General features: G+C 35.3%; 1 protein-coding gene across 10 annotated transcripts in view; it reads right to left on the reverse strand.

Annotated features, from left to right (window-relative positions):
* CEP128 (centrosomal protein 128) overlaps nucleotides 1–27,898 on the reverse strand; it is a 576,359-nt gene that overhangs the window by 72,574 nt on the left and 475,887 nt on the right. For all 10 annotated transcript variants that reach the window (XM_069092343.1, XM_069092342.1, XM_069092344.1 and 7 more), the window contains one exon: nucleotides 5,438–5,461. In XM_069092343.1, coding sequence (XP_068948444.1) covers nucleotides 5,438–5,461 — 24 coding nt within the window. The remainder of the gene's footprint in view (nucleotides 1–5,437; nucleotides 5,462–27,898) is intronic.

Raw genomic sequence — 27,898 nt, forward strand, 5'->3', positions numbered from 1 at the left:
GTTAGTTGTTAGACTACTTGATTTCTAAGGTTCTTTTCAATAGAGAAGTATGGTGTTAGGACAAGGAAGACTTGGGTTGAAGTCCCATCTTTAACACATATTGGTTGTGTGACCCTGATGAGGTCCCTTGTCAAGTCAGTACTCCAAGTAACAAACTAAGACTAGAGATTGTAAATGTGATGATTTGCATTGGAAGAAAGAGTTTTCCTATATGGGAAGTTCCCTATATTGACGAAATCACTGATTCTTTACCTATACATTACAACTTAAAAACATTGGCTCCTGGTTTATACCTTTCTTGTCTACCTTGTCTCCTTTTATTATCCTTGGTGACTTAATTTATGTTGATGACTCATCTGACATTATGGCCTCACAGATACTTGTAAGTCCATTGACATTTTTCTGCACCAAGACCACAAATATTCCAAGATCTTTAAGTTTGTGTTGGCCTTTTCACCTTCCACCTCTCTATTTTCCAAGCCCAAAGAATTGGCTTTCATTAGAACCTCCAAAGATTCATCTCAATTCTTCTTTGTGCCTTCTTACCACTGCAAAATTGTCATTCCTTTATGACTATGCTACCCTGTCAACATTGCTATCATTCATCCAATAAAATAAAATTCTATTTCTTCTTCTTTCATATCATATCTGGTATTTCTTCTATCTCATTCCTATTATCAGCCTAGTCCTGACCCTCACATCATGCCTGGACTATTTCAGTGTCTGGCCTGGTCTTTCAAACCATCTTTCTGTCTTCTGAGAATGTCAGTACAGTATTTCTAAAATAAATTTTTAAAAAAAATTTTTAATTTTTGCTTTTTATGGAGGGGAGAGGGCAGGGCAACTGGGGTCAAGTGACTTGGCCAAGGTCACAAGGCTAGTAAGTGTTAAATGTCTGAGTCCGGATTTGAACTCAAGTCCTCCTGACTCCAGGGCTGGTGCTCTATTCACTGTGCCACCTAGTCACCCCAAATAGATTTTTTTTTTTATCATATTACTCTCCTACTCAAAAAATCTTGTCTAGCTCCTCATCTTCTAAAAGATCAAGCCCAATCCCTTTAACCAATTATTCAGGGATCTACCATGATGTGGTGAAAAGTATGTTAAACTTGGAACGACCAAGTTTTGAATGTAACCTTTGATATTAGCTGTGTGACAGGTCACTTAAACATTTCTGAATGGAGCGGCCAGGTAGCACAGTGAGTAAGAGCACCGGCTCCAGTGTCAGGATGACCTGGGGACCGAATCCAGGCTCAGATACTTAGCACCCACCCAGAAACACCTGGCCGTGTAACCATGAGCAAGTTATTTAACCCCTATTGCTTTAAAAAAAAATTTTTTTTCATTTCTGAGCCTCAGTTTCCTCATCTGTAAAATGAGGGTAATATTCAGAGTCATAGAGCCCACAGTATCAAAAGACATAATGGATGTAAGCTTTAAAGCACTATATAAATGTCAGCTATTATTATGCAGACCCAACTTATCTCTTTCCAAAGTTCACCCATTATTAGTACTAGATCTGGAACTTAGTAACTGTGTGACATATCCTTATATAAATCCCTTACTCTTTCTAAGACTCAGTTTTCTCTGGAAACTAGAACCAGTAGTACTTGTGATATCTACTAAACAAGGTTTTCCAACCAATTAATTAATCTACAAGAATTTATGAAGCATTTACTATGTGTCTGGAACTCTACTAGATTTAGGGATTAAAGAATATAGAATGAAACAATCCCTATTCAAATGAGATTATATTTGCAAAGTACATAGCAAAGGTACAAAGGAGGTGCTAAATAATATCCCTTCTCCATTCCTTGACAAATGTAGACAGATAAATAGATCTATCTATCTATCTATCTATCTATCTATCTATCTATCTATCTATCTATCTATCTAGTAATCTAACAGAGATAAATACGAGGTATTTGCGGGGGGGGGACAGACAGGATAAGGAAAGCTCAGAATGTGAAAGGTCTAAAAAACTGAGCAGGGGAGGTTAGGTGGTACAGTGAATAGAGTACGGACCCTGGAGTCAGGAGGACCTGAGTTCAAATCCGGCCTCAGACACTTAACACTTACTAGTTATTTGACCTTGGACAAGTCACTTAACCCCAATTGCCCTGCCCTCCTCCCTCCAAAAAAAAAAAAAAAGATGTGTTCAGCAGTTCGTGAATAGAAGGAGAGGAGCTGTAGGATGAGCTTTTGGTGAAGAAAATACCATGTAAAAACAACTGAATTGATATTATTGTTCAATATTCACTCTCATTTCTAGTCAAGAGTACTCTATCTTCCTTGAACACAACTTGTATTATTTTCATCTGTCTAATGCTCACACCAGTCCCACCCCCTTATTACCTATATGAATATAACATAACCTTTCCTCAGGGGATTGTGTCCCATTTCTTCCTTGAAGCCTTCTGGGCCACTCTATCTTCTCACCTTGTATCCACATTTATTATATGCACCAGTTATATCATATCTGGCCTTGTATTGTTAGTTTACTTTTTATACATATTTTTTGTTTCCTCAATTAATCTGCTAGGTCTTTGAGATAAAGGTTTATTTTTTAAAAATTCTTTGTATTTCCCCTCAAGATCTGTAATCGTGTCTAGTAAATATCTGTTTGACCAGTTTCCAATGACAGTGTTCCATGGACTGGGCTTCTCAAACAGGAAGTTTCTTATTCTGGGTATAACTAGTGTGAATGGAGGGAACAGATTATATTCATGGCTTGGTTTCTGTAGGTTTCTTGCTCAGAATGCCTTATTTCATGACAGTACCAAAAGTTAAGTTTAAGACTTTAATGGAAATATTCCAAATTTTTTGACATCTGGAAGGCAATGGGAACAAGCATTTATTAAGTACTGACTATGAGCTAGGCACTGTACTATGAGCTTTAAAAATATCTCATCTGATCCTCACGACAACTTTGTGAGGTAGGTGCAATTATTATCCCCATTTTCGAGTTGAAGAAACTGAGGAGACAGGTTAAGTGACTTGTTCAGGATCACACAGCTATTTGAACTCATGTCTTCCAGCCTCTAGGTCCAGTGATCTTTCCACTATGCCACATAGCTGCAGTAGATATCACATGTTTTTCAGTTTTAAATTCTCCAAGTTTGTTCCATTGGAAAACAAGATCCTTACACATAGGGATTATTTCATTCCTTAGGTTTGTATTCCTAGCACCTAGGACAGTAACTAGATGCTGGGGATACAAACAGGGAAGTAGAAAGCATTTAATAAATGCCTGTTGATTGATATTACATATATATGTATATATAATTATATATTAATAAAATTCAAGACAGTATACATACATGTGTGTATGTGTGTGTGTCTGTGTGTGCTGCCCTCAAGTTTACTTTTTTTGTCTATAGGGCTGATCTCCCCCTACTACTGCTACATTGACTGGAGAACAGGGAGAACTGAGTTAATAGGCTTATTGGGTCACACATCTGGAACAGAAAGGGATTTCACTAGTCATCTATTAGTTGGATTATAGATTTCTAGGTAGAAGGGACCACAGAGGCCATCTAGTCCAATTATCTCATTTTACAGATGAGAAAGTAAGACCCTGAGAAGTTAAGTGACTTGGCCAAGATCATACATATAAGGTAAACAAATGGCAGAGGGAGAATTTGAATCCAGATCCTCCAATTGTAGTGTCAGTGATATTTACACTTTACTTGGTAAATGTCAAGCCAGCTATGAAGCAGTACCAATTAGGACTTCTTGGGTTATACTGCATTTTTTCTTGGGTTATAACACATTGGAATGGTCTATGAGTTGACCTATGCATCAATAATTGTAGCAATGGCCCCAATAGAGTTTAGCTTATATGGAGAAGATAATCTTGCTTTTGGGGCCTATTATATGACTGGAATTACTGGGCTACTTCTATGAGTGATATTAATGGAATGCTATTTCAACAGAGCAGGTGGCTTTAATTCTAGATTTTTATTACTGAAGATTATGCATTTTTTTACTCCCTCAACTTTGGTCTGACCAAATGGTATTAACAACTTTTTTGAATTCTCTAGCTATAGTGTTGCCAGAAGCCAATGAATGTACTCAAGAGCCTACTGAGAACCCTTTTGGGTCTGTGATGCTAGGAGCCATAAAATGCCTATCATTCAGTTGAATACACTGCTAAATGCATTACATATGTTCATTAATATGGCATGCAAAGCCAAATGATTCCATAATGCTGGAGCATTAAAATAATTACTAAGCATTTTAATTTTTATGCTTTTGCTTTATGGTAATCATTGGCAATTAAAGTATCCCATAAATACATCTTGACCAAATGATCATGGTAAAAAAGCTAATCCATTTAAACAATTTTATTTTTCTCATGGTAACTATTTAAGGTCTTAATAATTCCTAAAGGAAAGCCTTGAGAATAAGAATGTTAAATCCCACTTGACCCTAACAATGATTGACAAGCAAGAAAGACAAACATAAGCAAATCAACATCTTCACATTTGGTTGGTTGGTTCATTGATCTAGGTTTCTTCTTCGGGACAACAAGTTGTTATCATGCAAATGTTAAATTATAAAATGTATCTTTAAAATATTTTTTCTTAGGTTTTTGTAAACAACTGAATTCCTAAATGGCTGAGTATAATACTTCCTAATTTTAAGGAAATATATCTTTATGGAAGGGCACCAATGCTTTCAAGACACAAAATTTAAAAGCCAGAACATCCCCCAACGTCTTATCACAAATGCAATGAGATGGTCATTTTCTCAGAAGGGTCAGACCTCTTAACTACTAAAATTTCTCATCCACTTGTAACTGAGACTCACTTTGACACTTGCAAACTATCCTTTCTTTCCCTTTTTTTTTCCTGCCACACAACACTGACTATTAGGCCCACTAACTTCATTTTACTTTAAGAAAAAAACAACCAAATACTAGATTTTTAAAATATTATATAACACATTTTGGAATGACAGCTCTATGGTCTACCAGTTTTACTTATGTGTGATTACCCCCTGCCTCCCCTCCTTTGGAATCAGTAGTAAAAACTACTTGAAAAATAAATTGCTAGAACTTGATCTTGAACCATACAATGAAACCTGATCTCATTTTCCATTCAACCAAGCTCTTTTAGAAGTTGTAAGATACATAAATATGTGAAAGAGACTCTCTATGATTTAAATGCATACCACTTAGATCTTCTATAGTTTAATACTTAAAATTTCAGCATAATTAATCCTGAAATGACTTTAAACTCTCAAATAGGCTTAAATTTCTGAGTCTGTATCAACATACCTTTCAGTTAAAATCTAGCTCACTTTTCCCCATTGCTGCGTAGGTGAGGCTTTAGAAATATTTCCCTGATCTTCTCCTTTTTTTTAAGTACTCTGAAAGCTATATCACGAAGCAGGAATAATTCAAATAGAAAAAAGAGAAATGTTCCAAACTTACCCTTTCTAAAGCACATACGCGGCCCTGCAAATAAAGCACAACGTATAATTAGAAGACTTCATTCATTCTGTATAACAAATTGATTTAATTTCCATTTTACTTGAAATATGTTGAAAAAAATAAGGGAAGAAAAAAACAAATTATATTCAAATTAACTGTCACCACAGAAAACTGAGCACTAAACCCAAATGAACTATTTACAGCTGATCTCATAGGAATCATACGATATAGAGATGGAATAACCTCTTCACTTAACAGAGGAGGAAACAGTCCCAGAGAGTTTGTGATTTCCCAAGATCATACATATGATGAGTAAGATTCTCACCCATATCCTTTGATACAAATCCAGTGATCCTCCCACAGTGATTCAGTGTTTAATTTAAGGTTCAATTTTGGAAGGCATATATTCCATTATATTTGTTGAAGAAATTCCTCCATATAATTATTTTTTCTTCTAGCAGTACATGTAAATATATATATATATATATGCTATATACATAAGTAATGTGTATCCATATTATAAATATGTTAAATATAATACACATATATGGGCTATACTAAGGTAGTAGCAACTTGTAATTCATACTACGTGGATATTTCAAACCCAAAGGTCGGATGGAGGAAAAAAGCCTTAGCTTTTAGTTTGGTCAAGCAAAGCCTGAATCCCAGGATTTACCAAGTCTCCATTAGCTGCTGTCAATCAGGCATAAATACAAGGGGAACTGTGAACTTTAAGTAATCTATAGCTCAGATAGAAGCTTTACCAATGAAAATAAACACATGAAAAGCACTGAAAACTACAACAAATACCCTCTTTAGGAATAACAATTGACAACACTCAAAAAGTGGCTGATCAGCTCCTTAATGAATCAGTGGCAACATACAGATGTTCAAAGAGATTATGATTTAGAGAGAGAAATAATAAAAACTGTTTAAAAAGACAACATGAAAGGGAAGTTTTCAAGAGTTATGGACACAATTTCTTCAAGGGTCAACTGATACTTAAAAATAAGAGATAGGATAGGATTCCTGCACTTCCCAAAGAAAAACAGTGATCTAAAGGAGAGGGAAGGGTTTGGAGTCTAGTTTATAAGTGAGCTGAGACACAATTTTCTTTCTCTCATACATATAATACATATATGTATACATGTATGTGTATGTATGTATGTGTGTCTATCTATCCGTCTGTCTATTCCCTGCACCCCCCTTCAGGAAAAGTCTAAACCCATTCCATTTTTTCTTTCCTTTCAGAATCTAAAGAAAAGGCCTGTGGATGTATGAATGATTTATCTACCTATTTAATCAGACTTATTTGATCTTGGGGGAAATTTCATGAAGAGCAAGAGAAAAATTAGATCATTAGAATCAGGAGAATCCTCAGAGGTTATCTAGTAGAACCCATAGCTGAAGCAATAATTCCTACCACACAATGCCAAAGTGGTCATCCAGTCTCCACTTGAAGATATTAGCTCTCAGAGTAGCTCGATTGACTTTTGGACAACTGTAATCATTTTTACTGAGCTGAAATATACATTAATTGATGAAAAGGTGTAGGAGAGTACTTTCCTCCAGGCACACTGAATTATATTCACCCCTATACGAAATGGGTCCAGACTTCTAGAATATGTGAGTCATTGTGTTGATTTTTCATGTTTTGTTTTTCTGTATCCTCCCTTACTACTGTCAGCTGTTCATTTCCACCTATAGTTACTCTCTTTCCCTTTTAAGGTTCCCCTAATAATCTGCTAGCTAAGAAATTATAAAAACACTTAATAAAACGATGTCTCAAATGAGAGTAAATAGGGTCCCAAATGACAGTACTGGACAAAAGACTAAGGATGATAAGAAATGACAATACTATTAATCCATTTAATTTATTCTTTTAAAGATCAAGTCATCCATCCAAATTCATTCTGGCACTGAAAGACACAACAAAGAATGCTTGAGATATTGGGAGCAGAGAAAACTCTTTCTCTGTCCTTCCAAAATGGAGAGAATGGATCCTTCTAGGCCCATTTCAAAAAAAAAAAAATACCAACACAAAAAACCTGTAACAGTTCTTTCTACATGTTTTATTTTTTCTCCCACACTAACCTCCAAAACACAAGTCAGAAAATGGAGTCAGACATTTCTCCTCTAAATATACATGCATGTGTGCATGGCTAAAATTTACAAGCAATTCAGGAGTAGCTATGGCTAAAACAGCCATATTTTAAATGATTTCAGTTTGTTTATACTTTGAGTGCTGTCCTTCTCTTTCTCCCATCTAACTTGACCTTAATTTTCATAAAATAACTATTTTATTAGTTATTTGTGTAATGTCACATTTCTGTGCTTTGCAATAAATGTCTATGATGCCTCAAGGGAATTTCTAGTTGCTGTCAAAGATGGTCTTATTCACAGTGCATCTTTGTACAGTGCTACTTTATTATCCTACATGGGCTGAACCAGAGCCACTTATTAGATACTGCACTTATTAGTAATGATTGAGACAAATCTCCAGGGTACTACACACTTTCATAGGAAATGATGATTTTGAAAGGCTTAGAATATTAACAACCTCATTGTGGCCTAAACTTTTAAACTCTCACAAGGAATAGTAGATTGTTATTCCTTAGGATAAGACTAATTAAAAAGGAAACACAGAGATGGTTCAAAATTGGTGTTTTTGTACAGTATAAAAAATGATTATTGTTGTTCAGTTGTGTCTGACTCTATGTGACCCCATCGACTTCGTTCATGGGGTTTTCTTGGCAAAGATGCTGGAGTAGTTTGCCATTTCCTTCTCCAGTATGTCCCCATTTTAGAGATGAGGAACTAAGAAGGTAAACAGGTGTTAAGTGACTTGCTAAGAATCTCACAGCTAATAAATGTCAAAGGCTAGATTTAAACTCAGAAAGGAACGTCTTTCTGACTCCAGGCCCAGCGCTCTATCCACTGTTCCACCTAGCTGTCCATAAAAGTGGTGGTATTTACTAAATAATCTCTCTCTTTATTCACTACCTCAAAAAGTTTCACAGATGATTTGGCAGTTCTTAGTAAAGCTTAGGCAACTTCGAACAATATGCCATGCATGGTCTCAGTATTGTTTAAGTATCTGGTTAAATTATATATTTATTGTGAAAAGGAATACATATCATGTTTATAAGCCTAAATAATTTAAATGAGGTTAAAAGGTCAACAGAGAATGTTTACAGATGCAGTGAATTTAATTTTCAACAATATCTCCTTGCTAATATGCAACAGTGAGCAATGAATTCCTAAATAAAATTACAAAGTAGTGTGGTTCTTTGCCTCCATCTTGTTTTTCATTGAAGTATTTAAGAGAAAAGAAATTCCTCTCACTCATACATAAACTTATTACTTGTTTTTAAAATTTAAAGTTGAAGGGGCAGTTAGGTGGCGCAGTGAATAGAGCACCAGCTCTGGAGCGAGTAGGACCTGAGTTCAAATTTGACCTCAGACATTTGCTAGTTGTGTGACCCTGGGCAAGTCACTTAATCCTTCTTCATCTGCAAAATGAGCTGGAGAAGGAAATGGCAAACGACTCTAGTGTCTTTGCTAAGAAAACTTCAAATGGGGTCATGAAGAGTCAGACATGAAGGAAACGAGTAAACAACAACAAAGTGATTTCATTGGTGTAGGGTTTTGTGGTTTGGAATTGGGGTAAAGCATTATAAATGTAAAAATGGAGATCAACAGCTACCTCATGATTCAGTCTTAGAGAGTTGTTTGTGGGCACAGGAGAGCTACCTGACTTGCTCAAGACCATACAGCCAGTACCAATTAGAAACAGGCCTGGACACAGTGTTACAGGGACTCAGAGATCAACGCATCTATTATAATACATTGCCTCTGGCTTTCTTCTGCAAACTAAGGGAGAAAAGAAGGGACATAATATCCTCTCTGTGCTATCCTTCACTATCTACCAATGACACAAATCTTACAGTCTTAGGAACCAAGTCTGAGTTTCCCTCAACCTGGTCTAACTGAAGAGGACATATTCTTGGCAGTATCTATAACATATGCCATGATAAAATGCTGCCATAAAGCCAATAATCCACCAACAATCGGCAATGCTTCTTAAATGCTTTTTCTGGTAATGATAATATATTTTTTTCTTGACTCATTTACAATCTATTATCTTGGTCTCCATTACACTAAAGACACTCTTTTGCAGACCTGGGGTTAGGAATGCAGTCTGTAGTGAAGTGACAAATGAACCTAAATGGTCTTTTTAAGGACTGAATCTATAAATTCAGACAGATTACTCTAAACAAGGGAGTTAAGCCATAGACTTGTGAATGCAAACAAACAGAACAAAGGGTAACTCTAGACAGAAAAATGAAACAAGATCTTCTAAATCTTCAAAATAAAAGGAATTTCAAGAGAAGGCAGTTAAAGTAAGTCCAGAGGAAGGTCACCCAGATGGTTTGATATGGAAATGATATGAAAATCAGTTAAAGGGCCTGGAATATGTAACTTGAAGAAGAAGGCTCTTTGGGAGGCAAATTACTATCCTCAGTTATCTAAATGGCCATCTTGAAGATAGGAAGAGATCCTTATCTTGGAAACCTTTCAAGGGCAAAAGCACAGTGGTCCATTTTGGGGGAGTGGGGGAGTAAATAAAACTTTTTTTTTAAACAATTAGAACTCCTTCACAATGGCTGCCTTACTAATGATACATCCAAAGAGAGTGTGACCATTTGTCAAGGAAGTTGTGAAGGAGGTCAATGGAAGAAGAGAAGGCTCAAGTTAAATGAAAGCCAAGATCCCTTTAAACTCCATAATTCCATGATTGGATACTTGAGGATTCTGGAAACTTATATAAAGATGAAAAGCTTAATAGACAACTAATATTAAAAGGGAAATATCAACAATGAGAGAAGTTGAACAGTATTCATTTTAGAAGCACACAAGCTTCCTGCAGAGTATACATCTACATTTATTCTACTGTTATTGAATCCTAATGAAATATTGTATGTTTATACCTCCATGGGTAACAGTTGCTGTAAATCATACCTTAAATTGTCTCTTTAACATCTATAAAATCATTTTTTACTCATCCTTGTCCTATATAAAGGATATAAAAACAAAATGGAAATACACACTCTCCATTCTTAGCTTCTTTTTGTTGGACAGTTCAGTAACTTTCATCTCTAATCATACAACTTCTAAATCATTTTAAAAATGATAACATCAGTTATGAAGCTTAGCATTCAAAGGTTATTTTCAAAGTTTCTGAAAAGTATGAATCTTAAATAGAAAAGAACCTGAACTTACCATCACAAAAATATCAGTTTAAAATCTGACAGTCCCAGATTATGTCAAAATTCTGAGGATATTATAAATATTTAAAAGAATTTCTATGCTGAGAGATTAAAAACAAAATTTGGTTTAGGATTAACAGTCAATATTCCATATGCAAAATTGCTTTTCACCTACTAAAAGTAAAAAAGTGTTTTCTCATCCTTAAAATGGAAACTCTGGCTGAGTAAAACGGCAGTCATTTTCAAAATCTCCCAATACTCAAATTTTAAAATACTTTTTGTCCAAATACTAAGCAACCCTTGAATCCAGTGGTTATTGACCCATTTCACAATCTGGGTACCTTTCACACTGGTTGCCCCTCATACTTGTGAAGGGATTCTTAGAATTGTACTTTTCAAAAACTGTCTCATGGTACAATTATAAAACTAAAACATTACAAAATAAAATTGGGGTTGGCAAAAATTAGAAATAGGAACTACAATTGTGAATTGTCATTGGCTTTAAAAATCTTACTAGGTTTTCTTATAAAGAAAACCCAACTAAAAAGAACCATTGATATCAGTTGGGTAAACTGAGGCATTACCATAGAAGGTACTCTATGAATGGGGGTAAAGGTGGATGATGCCAGGTGCTCATTTACCTTATCTACACAGAGGCCAAGGTTTATAAGTATAGGAAGTTAACAAAATTCCTAAACCAAGTTAATAAGAATATTTTTAAACTTAGTGGAAAAAAAATTGGAGGTATATACTTAGTTTCTATATCAAAATAATTCCCAATTTTGCCTTTTCCTAAACTCTTGAATATAGGGATAAAAAGAAGGCTAGTAATGGCAGGTTGCTCTAGATATAATTTAATCTAAGAATTTTACAATTACTTAAAGTCACTTAACATCTCTTGGTCTTTTTTTTTTTCATCATTAAAACAAGGCAAGCTGGATTTGAACATCTCAAAAACCCCTTCAAGATTTCTGTCGTATTCATGGTATTTCTCAGTAAGAAACCCCAGAATGATTCATACCCAGGACCTAAGTGAACACCTAATATACTTTCCTATCTCTTTACCTGGCTCCACTTTTACTGTGGGGATGACAGCCCTTGATAAAATAGAGATAAAGAATACCATAAGGGTAGAGAATGGGGTCACAGTGTGGGCCATCTGTTCCTAGTGCCTTGATATCAACAATGGTAAAATTCTGTAGTCACCTTTGGAAATTTCTCCTGACATTACTTTCAGGTTTGAAGAATTATGGAGGAGACACAAGCACATTCCCTCAGGTCTATGCCCCAGAGGGGAAAGGGCACCTGCATCAAATATTAAAACAAAGTGTAGGGGGGAAATGTAGAGGAAGGTATTGAAAAAGAAGCTATAACACTATGACCAGAGAGCTCTGAAAGATGGTAAAACCTTTAAAGAGCTTTAATTAAAGTTCACATGAACACCCAAACTTCAACTGAACACCAAAGAGATCAGAGGCACACTGCTATTTTAGGTTACAAGGCAGAGAGAAAGGGTCCTCTGAATTTTCATTTTCCTTTAAACACAGCAGAATCGCTTCAAGGATTCTTCCTTCAAAGTCCATGTGCAACATCTGGTGTGTAGGTGTGTGTTCATGATTCAGCCTCAAACAAAATGAAGTGTAAAAGAACATAAAATTCCCTTTCTCTTGGAAATGTCCAATTCCTCACTGAAACCATACTGGCAGTAATAGGCATACGGGCACTTGTTCAAGGGTGTTCTCTCAAATGAATGACATCTGGACTAGGGAACAAGCAAAGAATATTTGCAAATATAATAAAGACTGTGATGGTGGCAATACAAGTGACAATTACAGCAATTCCGCAGAATGACTGCCTCAAGAAGAGCAGCTTAAGTTGGCAGGGGGCAGCAGGAATCCAGCATTAGAAAACACACACACACACACACATACACACAGACTCTTTGAAAAGGGATTTACATTTTAGAAGTATATATGTCTCTGCTTTGAGAGTGGAGGCATATATCCTGCAAATGTACCTTGAAAACCTATGCAAATCACAATACCACGATGATTAAGGACTGATTTATGAATCTATAAGAAAGCAACAGAGTATGGTTTCATTTTCAAGTTGACAAAATTATGCCCAACTGATTTTCACCAAGGGGGCTGAACAGCTGGTTACATGGAAGACTCCCTGGGGCTAATACCTTCTCAGTATCCCTGTACTTCCTTGGGAGGGGAGGAAAGGGAAGAATGGAGGGAGGGAGGGAGGGAGGGAGGGGGAGAGAGACAGAGACAGAGACAGAATGAGAGACTATATCTCAGGTTTCTTAGAAGAGAATCATCCTAAACAAACCCTACTCCCTCTCTCTGCTCCTATCCCCAGTGGAAAACAGAATTATAGTAGTTCATAGGTTCACAGATAGAGGGTTGAAAAGAAATTCAGAGGCTATTTTAGTTTAGTCTTTTCATCTTACAGATGAAAAAACTCAGGTTAAGTGACTTTCCTGAGTTCAAAGAAGTTCGGTTCACATAAAGGATTGAGCATATGTTCTCTGATTCCCTAGCCAGTTCCCTTTTTCTGTCCCATACATCCACCATACTGGATTGCAGACTAGAAAGTACTTTGCCCTACAGGCTTTGGAGCCAACCAGTGGCATATGAGTAAGACACTCTTTCAGGATAAATTATTTACCTTTTGAAAACTGGGTTAAACCATCTTGTACCCGACATTCAGAATTGTTTAGGGAATACTTTCAGGAACTACAGCACAGCTATTACAAGAGTTACATTCAATCTTCAAACCTCTCCTAACTTACATTTCATCTCATTTTATGGCTAAGTACCTGTAAAATACTGCCAACTCTCAATCAATCTACTCTAATGATAATTATACCATTGATCGATAAATAGATTTTAAAATAATTTGTATTGACCTTTGGCATGAACCATAGCTTGCTTTGTCTGCTTTGTTTTTAGGTAGCAGTAGTTTCTCTTCCTTAATCTTAAATTTGGTTTAGGATTAGTTACATTCTGTGAATATATGAGCATAAATGTATGGATGGCAGGGAAAGCTGAGAGGGGAAAGTTGGTCTAAGGGTTTAAGAAGATTTGCATTCAGATAATCAAGAGATACTTTGATATGAGAAAAAAGAGGTGAAGGAGAGAGGGAAATGGAAAGGGAGGGAGAAGAGAGAGAGAGGAAGAGGAGAATATGGAGAGGGAAGAGGAGATAAAGAGGGAAAGGGAGAGGCAGGAGGAGAAAGAGGAAAGGAAAGCTGAGGAAGGCTGGGAGGGAAGGAGAGAGAGTGTGCATATAAATAAGCACACAAATGGGATCACAGATTTAGGGCTGGAAGGGACCTTAAGAGGACATTTTTTCCAACCCTCTCATTATACAAAGGAGGAAAAAGAAGCCCAGAGAGGTAAAAGTAACTTGTCCAGGGTCATACAAGTTGTGACAAAGTGGGGATTTGAACTCAGGTTTTCTAACTCCAAATACTTATTAACCCATAACTACAAACATCAACTTACCCTGAATGCCCTGAAATGGAAATGAATGTTTTAAAGTATTCAGTTCCTAAATATGCTAAATATTCCTACCTATTAAATACTTAACTGCTTTATCTTCAAATTGAGCTTCATTTTCCTTTATCAAAGGAGATTGATTCTCATCTTCCCAAGTTGGAAGCTTGAACAGTAGTTTCAGCTAAGAGATGTGCCCAGAAAAAAAGGTGGAAGAGCTGTTTTATTGTAAGAAAATGGAAAATACTCAAAATACGAATTATCATGCAAAACAGACGAAGTACTAATACTAATTACTATACTAATATCTAATACATCTGAACTGGTGTATGAGGTCTCTTCTTATTTTTCCAATTGGCAGTAAATTCTCCTTCATTTGATCCCCCTCCTTTGGTTTATAATCCTTTTATTTACTTGTATCATATTTTAACTTGCATTATATACATCTTTGTACATATTTTAACATGCTTAATAGATTAGAAACTCTTTGAGGGAAGGGATTATGTTTTATATTTGTATCCCTTAGGGCCTCTCAGAATATATAGTTGGTGTTCAATAAATATTCATTTAATGACAATTCCCAGTCAAGTTAAGTCAACAAGAATTTATTAAGTGTTCACTATTTGTCAGGCACAGTGCTAAGTGCTGGGGATACAAATACCTTAAAAAAAGAAAGACAGGACCTACCTTCAAGGAGCATACTTTAAAATGGGGAAAGACACATAAAAGGGAGCTGAAAAGTAAGGGTGTAAAGAAAGGTATGTGTTAGGGTGCATAGTAGTATAGTTCAGAGAGTCAGAAACAGAGGAATAAAGTATGGCTGATCTGTGCCCTTCAAAAATGTTAAGTTTCAGGAGAAACTAACCCACGGGAACAGGGGGGCCGCAAGGACAGATGCATGTTCCAGAGTGAGAAATTCATAGGTGATTGAGGGAGCTTCCAGGGTGAGAAGGCAGCTGAGTCATGGTGGTTGAATAAATAATGTAATAATCACAGCAATTTTCAAACAAAAAAAAAACAAATTTATTCCTGATCCTTCCTTCAAGAAGCATTGTACCTGCTTAATTTTTAAACGAATGTTTTTTTTTTTATTTTTTTAATGTTCTTCTTGGATTAGTGAGAAACATTTGAAATATCCCTACCAGTAAAAGTAATGGCTAAATATATTTAACTCAAATTATTCTCAACGCTTGTTTTCATCATGATTGCTGGAAGGAATTAGTGCTAAATTCTAAAAGCTATGAAATAAGGAAAGCCAGAAGTAAATGTACAATCAGCCATGCCACTGAAAGTAAGCCACCATCACCATAATAACCATACAGGATTTTTCTTAACCTGGGGTCTGTGAACTTGTGTTTTTCAAATTTTGATAAGTTTATTTCAATATAATTGATTTCCTTTGGAATCCTACATATTTCATTACATACATTTTGAAACATCATTTTGAGAAAAGGTCCATAGGTTTCATCAGACTTCCAAAGAAGTTTATGATACAAAAAAGCTTAACAATTCTTCTAACATGTATCTTTATGGGTTTTTTTGTTTGTTTCCTTTTTTGGTGGGGAGCAGTCTGGGCCTATGATTTTATCATAGGTATTGAACTCCCTGAGGAGGAAATTCCCTTTATTGAAGCAAAATAGTGTTAGAAAGTCATCTGGGGCACTGGGAGGTTAACTGAGCTGTCATGGGTCACACAGAGAGTATCTCTTGGAGTCAGACACTTGAACCCAGTCCACCATGACTTCAAAGTCAACTCTAACCACTAACCAACAATGCCTTTGTAGAAAGTTACATCTTTAAATGTGTTATCTTACCATGTACCAAATATTTGAAGTCCCCAGCACTAGAAATTTTTAAATTCTTAGTCTTGCATTTAAATTTTAACTTGTAAAAAGAGGACCCCAAGGGAATTCTACTGTCTGATCAGCATAACATAGACAACTCTCTAAAGACTATAACTTTGCAGATGTGGATTGGTACAGTAATGAAAATGTAGCTCAGAGAACTAGAGAAGGAAGGGAAATAAATGAAGCCATCTAGTTCAACTCCATTTTTTAAATGAGGAAACAGGCACAGTAAGATTAAGCAACTTGCCTAATGTTACATAGGAACTATCAGAGAAAGGATCTGAAACCAGGTCCTCTGATTCAAGTGCTTTTCAAAGTATATTCCAATGAATCACAGATTTAAGACCTTATAAAGCCAAGCACAATCAGCTCTCCAGAGGACTGCTGCTGTGAACAGCTTCAAGGTTCAGATTACATAGTATAGTGAACTCTCCATTTATTCAGCAGTAAATTAAAGCAAAACATTCACAGACACCAAAATACAGCATTCATAATGTTATGACATAACAAGTTATCACTAAAATGGCCATATAGTTTTCACTGAAGTGGTCACATAGTTTTAAACAAAAGATATCATTCATAAGAACTTAACTCAATCATCCTTAAGGAGGCAAGTCATTACATTACAATTACAGACCTCTCCCCCACCCCCCCCAAAAAATACCAATCTTTTATGACTTCTGAGAGTTGTTTCTCTCTGAAGGGAGGTTAACTTGCAGCAGTAGGCTACTAGGGAAGGGAAGTGATTAGGAAGTAATGTAGAATGAAAAAGGGAGGGATCCTGATTTACTATTTTGCCTGGGATCAAGCTATAAACATAGATATATACATGTACATGGAGATATAAAAGTCTTAGTTCAGAAACTGCAGAAAAATGTCTAGTAAGTCCTCTACGCTACGCCTTTCAGCATCGTTATTATCAAAAACATTTTTAGGGTCTATGTGTTCATGGCACTGTACACTGTCAACATGTGATATTTTCCTATGACCTAGATCTATTCTTAGAGCTGAAATTGCCCTAAGGCTTTTGGATGACCCTGTATACATATACGTATACATACGTATACGTATATGTATATAAAATTAATTAGGACCTTAAATCAGTATTAACCAGCTTTCCAGTGAAGCTATTTAAGTTAGCAACTATTAAAAGTGAGAAACCAAAGCCCCAATTTTAGGGATATCGTCTTTTTAACTGCCCAGAAGAACAGATTATAGGGAAATATCACGTGTTGACACTTGGCACAGTGCCATGATCAGACAAGACCTTAAAATGTTTTTTTGATGGAAATGATGCTGAAAGGGATGAAGGGGAGGACCATATAAATTACTAGGCATTTTTTTCATTTTCATTTATAGCTTTATAATTTTCATTTTCTTGAAGGATTTTTAATTTTGTCTTTTAGTAAAACATTTTGAATTTCATGAAAAACTATAGCCTGGAGAAGAAAGGGCTTAGGAAGCCCTGAATAATAACTCTTCTGATTTTATTTATTAAAAATATGATGACTAAGCAGAAAGAAAATCAAGGTACAAAATGGAAAAGAAATCCTTTCTAAAAGTTTTGTTGTTTTTAAGAATTCTGGATTGCACATATTCTTCCAACAGGACTTTTAAGTCAAACGCCCACATCTAGCCACATAATTCAACACCGCAGCTGCCCTAGTTCAAGACCTCATCACCTCTTGCTTGGACTGTTGCTATAACCTCCTAATTGCTCTCCCTGCTTCCAGCCTCTACCCTCTCTAATTCCTCCTCCACACAGTACCAAAATAGTCTTCCTAAAACACAATTTTGACCCGGTCACTCCCTTGCTCAAGAACATTCAGGATAATATACAAATGCCTCAACATGATATTTAGAGACCTTCACAATTTGGCTCCAGCCTATGTTTCCAGAATTATTTCATATTATGCCCATTCTCATTCTTCACATTCCAACCAAATTGGACGATTAGCTGCTCTGGGAACTTGACATTCTATCTCTGCCCTTGCATAAGCTGCTCCACTTTGCACTCACTCACTCACTCTTTAACTCTGCCTCTTAAGAATTCCTAATTCATGTGCTATTTCCTAGAGGAAGCCTTTCCAGATCCTCCTAGAGGTTAATTAATTCTCCCTCATCAAATTCTCTGGTACTTACTTATTTGTTTACTTGTTGTATTCTTGGTGTAATGTAAGCTCTTTGAGGGCAGGGACTCATTTGCATTTTCTGTCCTTTATATTCTAACATCTCCCATTGTGCCTTGCACTTACTAAGTGTTTGTAAAAAAGAAGTGGAAAAAAATTATATGGTGTTTCTAAGTCCATTCCTCTTTTTTGGGTTAGCAATATGTCATACTACATGAACCCAAAATTACTAATATCTGGGTCACTATTCTAAATATGACTAGACTGTTTTAAGAAGCTAAAAAAAAAAAAAAAGATAGAGTTTCTCTCCAAGAAAGCTTTCATTAAAATTTCAGTAGATATTGAACATTTAATTTCATATATAACTATAACTTGAAGAAAAAATTTAATAACAATATTCTTAGTTTATGAAAAGCTGTTCTATGGCTTATAATGAAGAGGTATTCTTCCTTTCTGAGACAGACAAGATAAGAGGAAACTGGTTTAATCTGTAGTGGGAGAAGACAGGTTTGTGTTATACATTAGTAGATATTCCTGACACGATGGTCTGCATAGACAATCCTAGAAATTGTTAATTGAAACAAGTTACTTTGCAAAGTTTCAGAATGTAAAATACACAAAATAATCAAATTTAGCTGAGTATCAAAGATGTAAAATAAATGCATATGAATAATCAAATTTTCTGTATATTAGCAAGAAGAAATAGAAATAAAAATTCCATTAAAATAACAGGAAGCATATATTTAGTTGAGAATACATCCACTAAGACAAAAACAGGAACCATATAAGTTCAACTACAAAATATTCTTTTCAGAAATAAAGACAGATCTAAATAAATGGAGAAATATTAATTACTCAAAGTTGGGCTATGCCAATATAAAAAAAAATGTCAATATGAACTAAACTTATTGTCTACCAAATCAATCAAACTGCTAAAGCATAACTTTATAGAATTAGAAAAAAAAAACCACACTTCATCTAGAGGAACAAAAGTTTAAGAATCTCAAGGGAGAAAAAATACATACACATGTAAGATCGTAGCAATACTGATTGAAAAATATACTACAAAGCCATAAACAACAAAACTATTTGGTAATGATTTAAATCAGAAAACTTCATCACTGGAAAAAAATCAGGTAAAGATCATATAGAAGAAAATGAACAAAGGAGCATAATGCTCAATAAACACATAAAACCCAAACTACTAAAATAAAAAATCCCTGTTGTACGAAAACTTCAGGGAAAACAACTGGCAGAAGGTGGGCTTAAACTGACAAACATCTCAAATCACTTACAATAATAACCTCTCAATGGATACTTAACCTAGATATAAAAGGTCACATCAGAAACAAATCAGAGGATCAAGAAAAGACATTTTTATATATATCCAAGTAAAGGATGGAGAGGATCACAGAAGGTAAAATGGATAATTTTGACTATATGAGACGGAAATGTTACTACACAAACAAAATTGATGTAAGTAAAATTTGAATGAAACTCATTAACTGAGAGGCATATATATATACACACACACACACACATACACATATAAAGTATACTTAAAAACGTATAAATATTTTATATATAAATGTATATATATTTTTTATATAAACATATATATGTTTGAGAAAAATCTGAAAAAAAAAATTAGGCTGTGTATAAGAATGACAGCCATCTCTCAATGGATAAATAAGCAGATAGTTTTTAAGGAAAAAAATCCAAACCCATCAACACTGATATGAAAAAATGCTCCAAATCACTAATTAAAGAAAAGCAATATAAAATAATTCTGAGGTTCCACAATAACATTCATCAGATTGGCAAAAATGCCAGTAAAGTAAATGACAATTGTTGGAAGGGTTGGGTTAAGACAGGCACATTAATGCATTACTGATGAAGTTTTACATCATTTCAAACATTCTAGGAAAAAATTTCAAACCATACCAAAAAGTCAATAAACAATGCATCTGAGCATATCCTTCAACCCAAAGATACCACTGCTAGGCTTATACCGCAAGGAGATGGAATACAGAGGAAAGAGATTCATACATATATACATATATAATTGCATACATATGTAGTTATGTATCTATATATGTATCCATCCGTCCATCCATAAAATATAACAGTACTTTTTTGTAAAGAACTGGAAACAACAACAAAAAAGAGTTTACCAATGGGAAATAGTTGTTAAAATTATGGCACATTAATGTAACAGAATAGTACTACCGTGTTTCCCCAATAATAAGACACTGTCTTATTATTTTTTTTGGACAGAAAAACACCAGAGGGTTTATTTTCAGGGGAGGGCTTATTTTAATGAACATTGACAGCAATTTTAATAAACAGGTAAATGTGAACAAAAAAAAATGTACCTTTATTCAATAAGCAAATCACTGGGGAAGAACAGGATGACGTGCTCACTGCTGCAGCTCTGATTGGATGCAGCTCAGAGTGCGGCGTGCGTTTCACCCGGGGGGAGGGGGGGACAGTGCATACAGAGGGTATCGTAATGTAGCATGTAGCGCAGGGGATCACCTTCACTACAGTAGCAATCTCAATAGGGCTTATTTTTGGGGGGAGGGCTTAATTTTAGAGGAATCTTACACAGTAAGGGGAGGGCTTATTTTTGGGATAGGTCTTATTATCGGGGAAACACGGTAGTTCAGAAAAAAAAAATAATGGAAAGGATAGGATTCGAGAAATTGTGAGCACCTGTGATGTATGCAAAACTAGGAGAATCATCTATATAATGACTGCCAAATTGCAAAGGAAAACAACTGTGAAAGATTTAAGAATTATGATTAATGTAATGACTCCACTTATACACAGCTAATGCGTGGATTCTTTTTTTGGAAAATATTTATTAAAAAGGAGATCTGTAATAATAATAATTGGGAGGATGAGGATAGCATAGTGATGTCAAAGAAAGAAATCAATGAAAGGAGAGTCTGAAAACAATTTTAAATGAATAGAAAAAAGTTCAGAAGGAGACTAAGGAGCAGGACAGTTTTTAAATTAAAGTGTTAAATTTACTATGTACTTTTAAAAAGTAAGCTATATAATAGATATTCATAGTTTGGTACACCATTCTCTTTTTTCTGTCATTTGTATATTGGAAATGTTCCTATTAGGTGATATTTGTCAAATTCAGAATAACAAAAAAGTGTGTTTTCCAAGGAACTTCCTGTTTACGAGGGTTATAAGACAACGGAATAATCTAGGTAAAATATAGCAGAATCTCTTTCTGAAGAGTCCTTCTTATTTTGTTTTCTTCCTTTACCTCATTTCCTTCCTTCCTATTTCTTAGGGTTAATTTAAGTGCAATTGAGCCTGGAGTCAATAAGTTCTAGCAACCAACAAGCATTTATTAAGGGTTGATTATGTGGACAAGCACTTGCTAAGTGCTAGAGATACAAAGAAAGGCAAAAACAATTACACATTCTTAATAAATATTTGTTAAGTGACTAATGATAATAATAGACTTTTATTTCATCTTTTTATTTTTAACATTTTATTTTAAAATTTGTATGACTTAGGAAGACTGATTTGACAGTTTTTCACTCCCCATAAAATAATTTTTCACTCTACCAAATATCACCCAGTAGTACAGAATTAAGCTATGACCTGGGGGTGATGCAAATATATTCCTTTTCAAGGGAAACCTTTGAGATGTTACATAGATCATAAGAGAGCCACAGGGGGGGAAAGTTATGAAACAAAGGGATTAGATATGTTCACGTTCCATTTTATGATTCTGTTAAAACATAAAACAGGTATGTTTTAAATTTTTTCTTTCATACTTACTAGATATTGTCCATATTATTTCTTTCAAATTTTCAGTGTTTATCAAAAGGCAAAATGAAGAAATGAGTGCCTAACCTAAGGTTTAATACAGACATAGGAAAAGCTCTGTAGGAATATTTAGGTCTATACTGAACTTTGGTGATTATTAGTTTGATTGAAACAATCATTTGAATCTCATAGTTCCAAATTATATATTTATAGATTCTGAGCAGATATGGCACATGATGAATGAAAAACAAAAACCATCAGAACAAATGATGCTTCTCAGTAATTATTAGTAAGTATAAGGTCATACTTCTAATTAAGATGGCTATTTGAAAAACCATAGAGAAACCCAGTTCTCCCACATAAATTCCAGAAATGGAGAAAAAGAGCCCAGAAAGAGCAATGATAAAGAAACAGATGTAAACTCTTTCACCTGGTCCAGAACTATATAAAATGATAGCCTGAGCTCAACAGATACTGGTAGAGGAAACATATTAGTGAAGTCAGCACAAGTTCTCACCAAATGGATCTGAAGACAATTCAGCACTTTTAATGTGTAAGGCAGGGGAGGTATCAAGACCAAACAGGCCCTATTCAACCTATTAAAAAATACCAGAGGGGACAGATCAGAACATAAAATCTCAATCCAAGTACTGAGGACAAAAATACAAGTAAACAAAGGAAAAAACCAAGCACAATAAAGTAAGAGAGGCCCAAGTAGAAAACCCAGAAAAGATTAATTCCATCACAGCTATAAACAGAGCCTCTGAGAGCGTAAAATAGATTGGTCAAAAGAATGAGTGGTGAGAAGAAATGAAGCAAAAGATTTTTTAAAAATGAAATTACAAATTAAAAGAGTTGGGGGAGAAAAACTGAAAGGAGAATAAATAGCTTAAAAGAAAAAGAAGACTTTGCAAAGGAATGTACTCCTTACAAATCAGAACTCAGTAACATCATGAGACAATAAAAAAGGGAAAATTGAAGAATGGAAGAAAACGAGAGATATTTTAAAAATACCTCAAAAATAGGCTGATGAAAGATAATCATCATATTCTCTGAAAACTGTGTTTAAACAAAAAAAGCGTGGACACTCTATTTAAATAAATCATAGGGAAAAAAAACCCTGTATTAGAACCAGAGGGCAAATAAAAGTAGAGAATCCCTTGATCATATCCTGTAAGAAACCCCGAAGTGAAAGTGGTCGGACATATCATAACCAAAATGAAAAAAAATACCTTCAAGTAGGTAAGAGTCTGAGTTGCAAAAAACAATTGTGATCATATAAGATATAGCAGGAATTTTAGGTTTCATTAAGAAAATCTTGGAATAAGAAAGGAATAGGGTCTGACACAGGATTCATTGAGATAAGGAAGATTAGCACTGAGAGGACATGTTACTTGATTTGGGCTAAAAGAGCCAGTCTGTATAACAAGCATGTCTCAATAGGATTTAGTAAAGGTAAATTGAGGCACAGAATTTCTAGTTTTATCAGTTTATGAGCAGGGCATGAACTGGTTGGTTGGTTGTTGTCCTTCGTTCTTGAAGAGGACCAAAATGGCATCACTACACTAAAGTCAAGTTTCCATGTGTCTGACTGTGGCTGATCAGACCAATATGAGCTTGGAACGCTCTACGACAGGTTGGGCACAAATAGTCCTTGTGAACATTTGGGGTCGATACTCTAAATTTGTGCATGCTGTATTTCCTTTGAGCTGTTTCCATTGGGCTTTGCTCATAGAGCACAGCGCCTTCTTTGATGGGGACATGCCATGCTGAGAGTGGTCTTGTGCCAGGACCTGAGCCATGTCTCCCATGTCACACAATCAATTCCAAAGCTCTTGAGAAAGATGTGCATCGGTTTAAAACCTTTGACCAGGGATACTACTACTAGGAATGAGATCAGAAACAAAAGAAAGACCCATTATACAAAAATTTCTGTTGTTCAGTCTTTTAGTCATGTCTGATTCTTCGTGGCCCTGTGGACCACAGCATGCCAATACTGACCATGGGGTTTTCTTAGCAAAGATACTGGAGTGGTTTGCCATTACCTTCTCCAGTGGATTAAGGCAGGAGTTAAAGAGACTTCCCCAGGGTCACACAGCTCACAAGAGACCAAGGTGAAATTTGAACTCAGGTCTCCCTGACTCCAGGCTTTATGCCCTGATAAAGAGGATAACTGCCTCACAAAAATGGTTATAGCAACCCTTCTTGTCATAGCAAGGAACTGGAGGCAAAATGTGGGCCCATTAATCAGAAAATGGCTGAACAAGTTATGAATGTAATTCAGAAGTGGTGAAAGGGGCTCATCTAAGAAACTAGAGCAACTTGCATGAACTGATACAGAGTGAAGTGAGTAGAACCAGAGGGATAATTTATACAATGACTAAAAGATTAGAAAAGAAAACAGGAATGAAAGACTTAAAAATTATGATCAGTGCTATGACCCACCATGACTAGAAAGAGATGATGTCAGAGCATGTTATCCACTATCTGAAAGAGAGGCAACACAGACAGCCAATACACGCTTTTGTATGTCAATGCTGAGTTGTAAACAAAAGGACTTTTTTGGGGGGAGAAGAGTTGGGGTGGGAGGGTAACAAGAAGGGAATAAAAGGTATTTTTTAAAGGAAAAAATCATTAAATGTAAGTAGAACAGAAGGGAATTCAGAAAAGTACATAAATAATCTGAGCAATATTAGCCTTTTTGTTTCCTAGTGATACATTAAAAAAAGAATTTTTAAACAAATAATTTAAAAAGAAGAATTTTTAAAAAGCAAAACAGCATAAAAAAATCCTATCTGACTTTATATGCAATGCACCACATCTATGCACTCTGATTTCTATAACATTCATTTTCTATTTTTTTGTTGTTGATTATTCTTTCCATTTATAGTGTTGTATGAATTGTGGATATTATTTTCTTGGTGATGCTTAATTCTCTTTGCAGCAATTCATTTAAGTCTTCTATGCTTCTTAATACTCATCATTTTTTTAAAGCACAGTAATAGTCCATTATGTTCAGATGATATATTTTGTTTAGTCATTCCCCAGTCAATGGACATCATCTTGTTTCTAGATCTTTGCTACCACAAAAAGTGCTAACTAAAAATATTTTAGAGTATGTAAAAGCTATCTTTTTGTTAATGACTTCCTTTGAGTACATGATTATCGTTGGAATCTCTGAGACAAAGGTTACGGACATTTTAGTTGCTTGCTTTGCATAATTATAGTCCACTCTACCCAGGTTCCAAATGAGCCTTCCATCACTGGCTACAATGGAATATTACAAAATTAATCATTAGTAAAGAGTAATGTCTTAAAATATCCCCAAACAATAAATGTTATTAGCTTTTTAAAGAAGCTTTTAGACCTGGGCACACAGAAAACTTTTAATAAATTTTTTAAATCAAATCAAAGCAAGATAATACACAAGGATACTGAATCCAGAAATGTGTTGCTTCTTATTTTGGAGAGTGGGGAAAAAAAAAAACAATCAGCTCCATTTCTATACTTCTTTTATGCTCTTAATAGAAAATAAATTCAGTTGTTCTACTTGAGTATTTTTAGGCAGAAGGGCACTATATTTTCAAGGTTTCTATTTTCAAGTTTTATTTTGCAATAAATTTTGGTTTAAAATTAAGTTGCAAATTTCAGGTAAAATAGAGCAATAAAATTTAATGATCACTAAAACTTCAAGTGAAATGCATTTTATTATGTTCAGTTCCTTGTTCTCCTGAGGACTCCTGATGTAGTAAATTGAGGTGTGAAAATCTAATTGGTTGAGACCCTGCTTGACCCTAATATAGATTGCTGAGGTTCTTTCACCTACTGCTGATCTCATACCAAATTTAAGGCTTAGCAAGCTTCTTTACCTTTCTAGAACTGAGATTTTAATAAGACACTAAGTCATTTAGCCTTGACATCTGATATCCTGTTACTTAACCCACCCCTTCTCCCAAAGGCCAATGTAATCACCTTCCATTTTGTTTTCCTGAATCAACAGTCTGAGCCTCAAGTAACCATGTGTTTCTAGAAACACAACCTAGCTATATTCATCTTCTTCCTCTTTCCTCACTATATTGCTCTGGAGGTCTAAGACTTCTGGGACCATAATCAGTGAGACAAGTCTGGACAGGGAATATTTGTGACTCACTTAGAGGATCTGCTCCTCCTTGAATGAACCCTTAAAGAGAGTCTTCACTTTTGGCATTCCAAACTGCTCAGTGTAGGGGTCCTAAACAGACTCCATAAATAAGAATGTCTGAGGCAGTCCCAGAACTTTCCTACTTAAGTTCAAATTCATTTGTATCTCAAAACTAAAACAGGCCTCCACTCCTCCCATGTCTTCATTTAGAGTAGGTCCAACCCTGAAATCAATCACTTGTCTTTGTCATCCTCAGAACTGGGTGGGTCTTCAGAATACAGGTTGGGATGCTCAATAGCCTGACATCCCTGAGTCCTTCAAAACCATAAACAATCGCTTTCCAATTGTTTTAAAGCTATTCTCAGCTTCTGGCAATTGGCTATACACCAGGAAATTCAGACACACTGCAATAGCAGGACTATTCAGTCTAACAACGTTAGTCCAATTCATTTACCCACATCATTGATTCTCCCTAGTGATTTCTCTTGCTTAGGTTTATGTGAATCCAGCCCGGATTTCCCTTTGCAGACTGCTTTCCATTAAAATACCCCTACGTTAAGATGAGATGTTCTATCAGTCAAAGAATCATAACAGCCTATAATTCTGGTGCCTTTCCAAATATAACCTTTCCCTACAGGGAATGGGGCTTTGTTGTGTTTTTTGTTTTTTTCAATTATTTCTCATATGCTACACTCCATTTACACTGGCTGCCACCATGCCTGGAATGCATTCCCTCCTAGTGTCCATCTTTTAAAGCTCCTACTTGGATCTTCAAGACTTAAGCACTACTTTCTATATGAGTCTTTCTTGATTCCCCTAACCACTACTGCCCTCTCCTCCAAAATCATCTTTTTTTTTTTTTTTTTTTGGTACACAACTTTATTCGTAGTATTGTCTCCTCTAAGAGAATGTAATGAATCTTTGAGGGCAGGGATTATTTCACTTATCTTTTTGTTTCCCCAGTACTAAGCCCATTTCCTGGCACAGAGTAGACCCTTAATAAATGCTTGTTGATTTACTGATTTATTAATTACCCCCACCTTCATGGGGCAAATCAAAGGATACATGAAATTTTTTTCCTCTCTGTCTCTCTCAAAACATTTCTAATGTATCTAAAAACAATAAATCTAAATAATCTTAAAAAACCTTGTAAATAGAAGTCTCTTAGCTTGTTTTAAAGACAATTTTTTAAAAAGGAAATATATATATATACATATATATAGCAAATATAGCTCATCAGCTGGACAAAAAATGTACTTAAGAAGAATCTAGTTTCTGGAATGGTTTTTAAAAACCACTAGCATATCTTAAAATATGAACCTTATTTTCCCTCTGTTACTAAAGAATTCCTTACCCATTTCTAATGAAAATACTAGCAAAAGTAAAATGAAGAGGAAAAAAATGCAGAGCCAACCATACAGCACTCAAATGATGGGTCCCAACATGAAATGTTTTCAATTTTGTTTCATCTTGTGCCTCGTGAAATCAATATGTCTCATTGCTCATACTCCCTCCTTTATCATGCTAGATGAAGTAGTTGCCCAAAGAAACACATTCCCTTCTGAAAAATACTGCGGAAAAGCCAAGTTTAGGGCTTTTATTAAAATGGGAACCCTCAGGACTCGGATGTGGCCTTTTTACTGGTCAAATTTTCAGAATGGGGTAGCAAGCGATTTAGGCCAAAGCTAGCAAAAGGGACTAGTCCAAGAGGAAAATGTGCAAGGGAAAAATGTGTTCATAACCATAAAGTCATATCCCTACTTCAAACAACTC

This window comes from Petaurus breviceps, unplaced genomic scaffold (genome assembly GCF_028583685.1).
Source record: "Petaurus breviceps papuanus isolate PSGF00001 unplaced genomic scaffold, PetGlider_PUasm1.0 189, whole genome shotgun sequence".
NCBI lineage: Eukaryota > Metazoa > Chordata > Mammalia > Diprotodontia > Petauridae > Petaurus > Petaurus breviceps.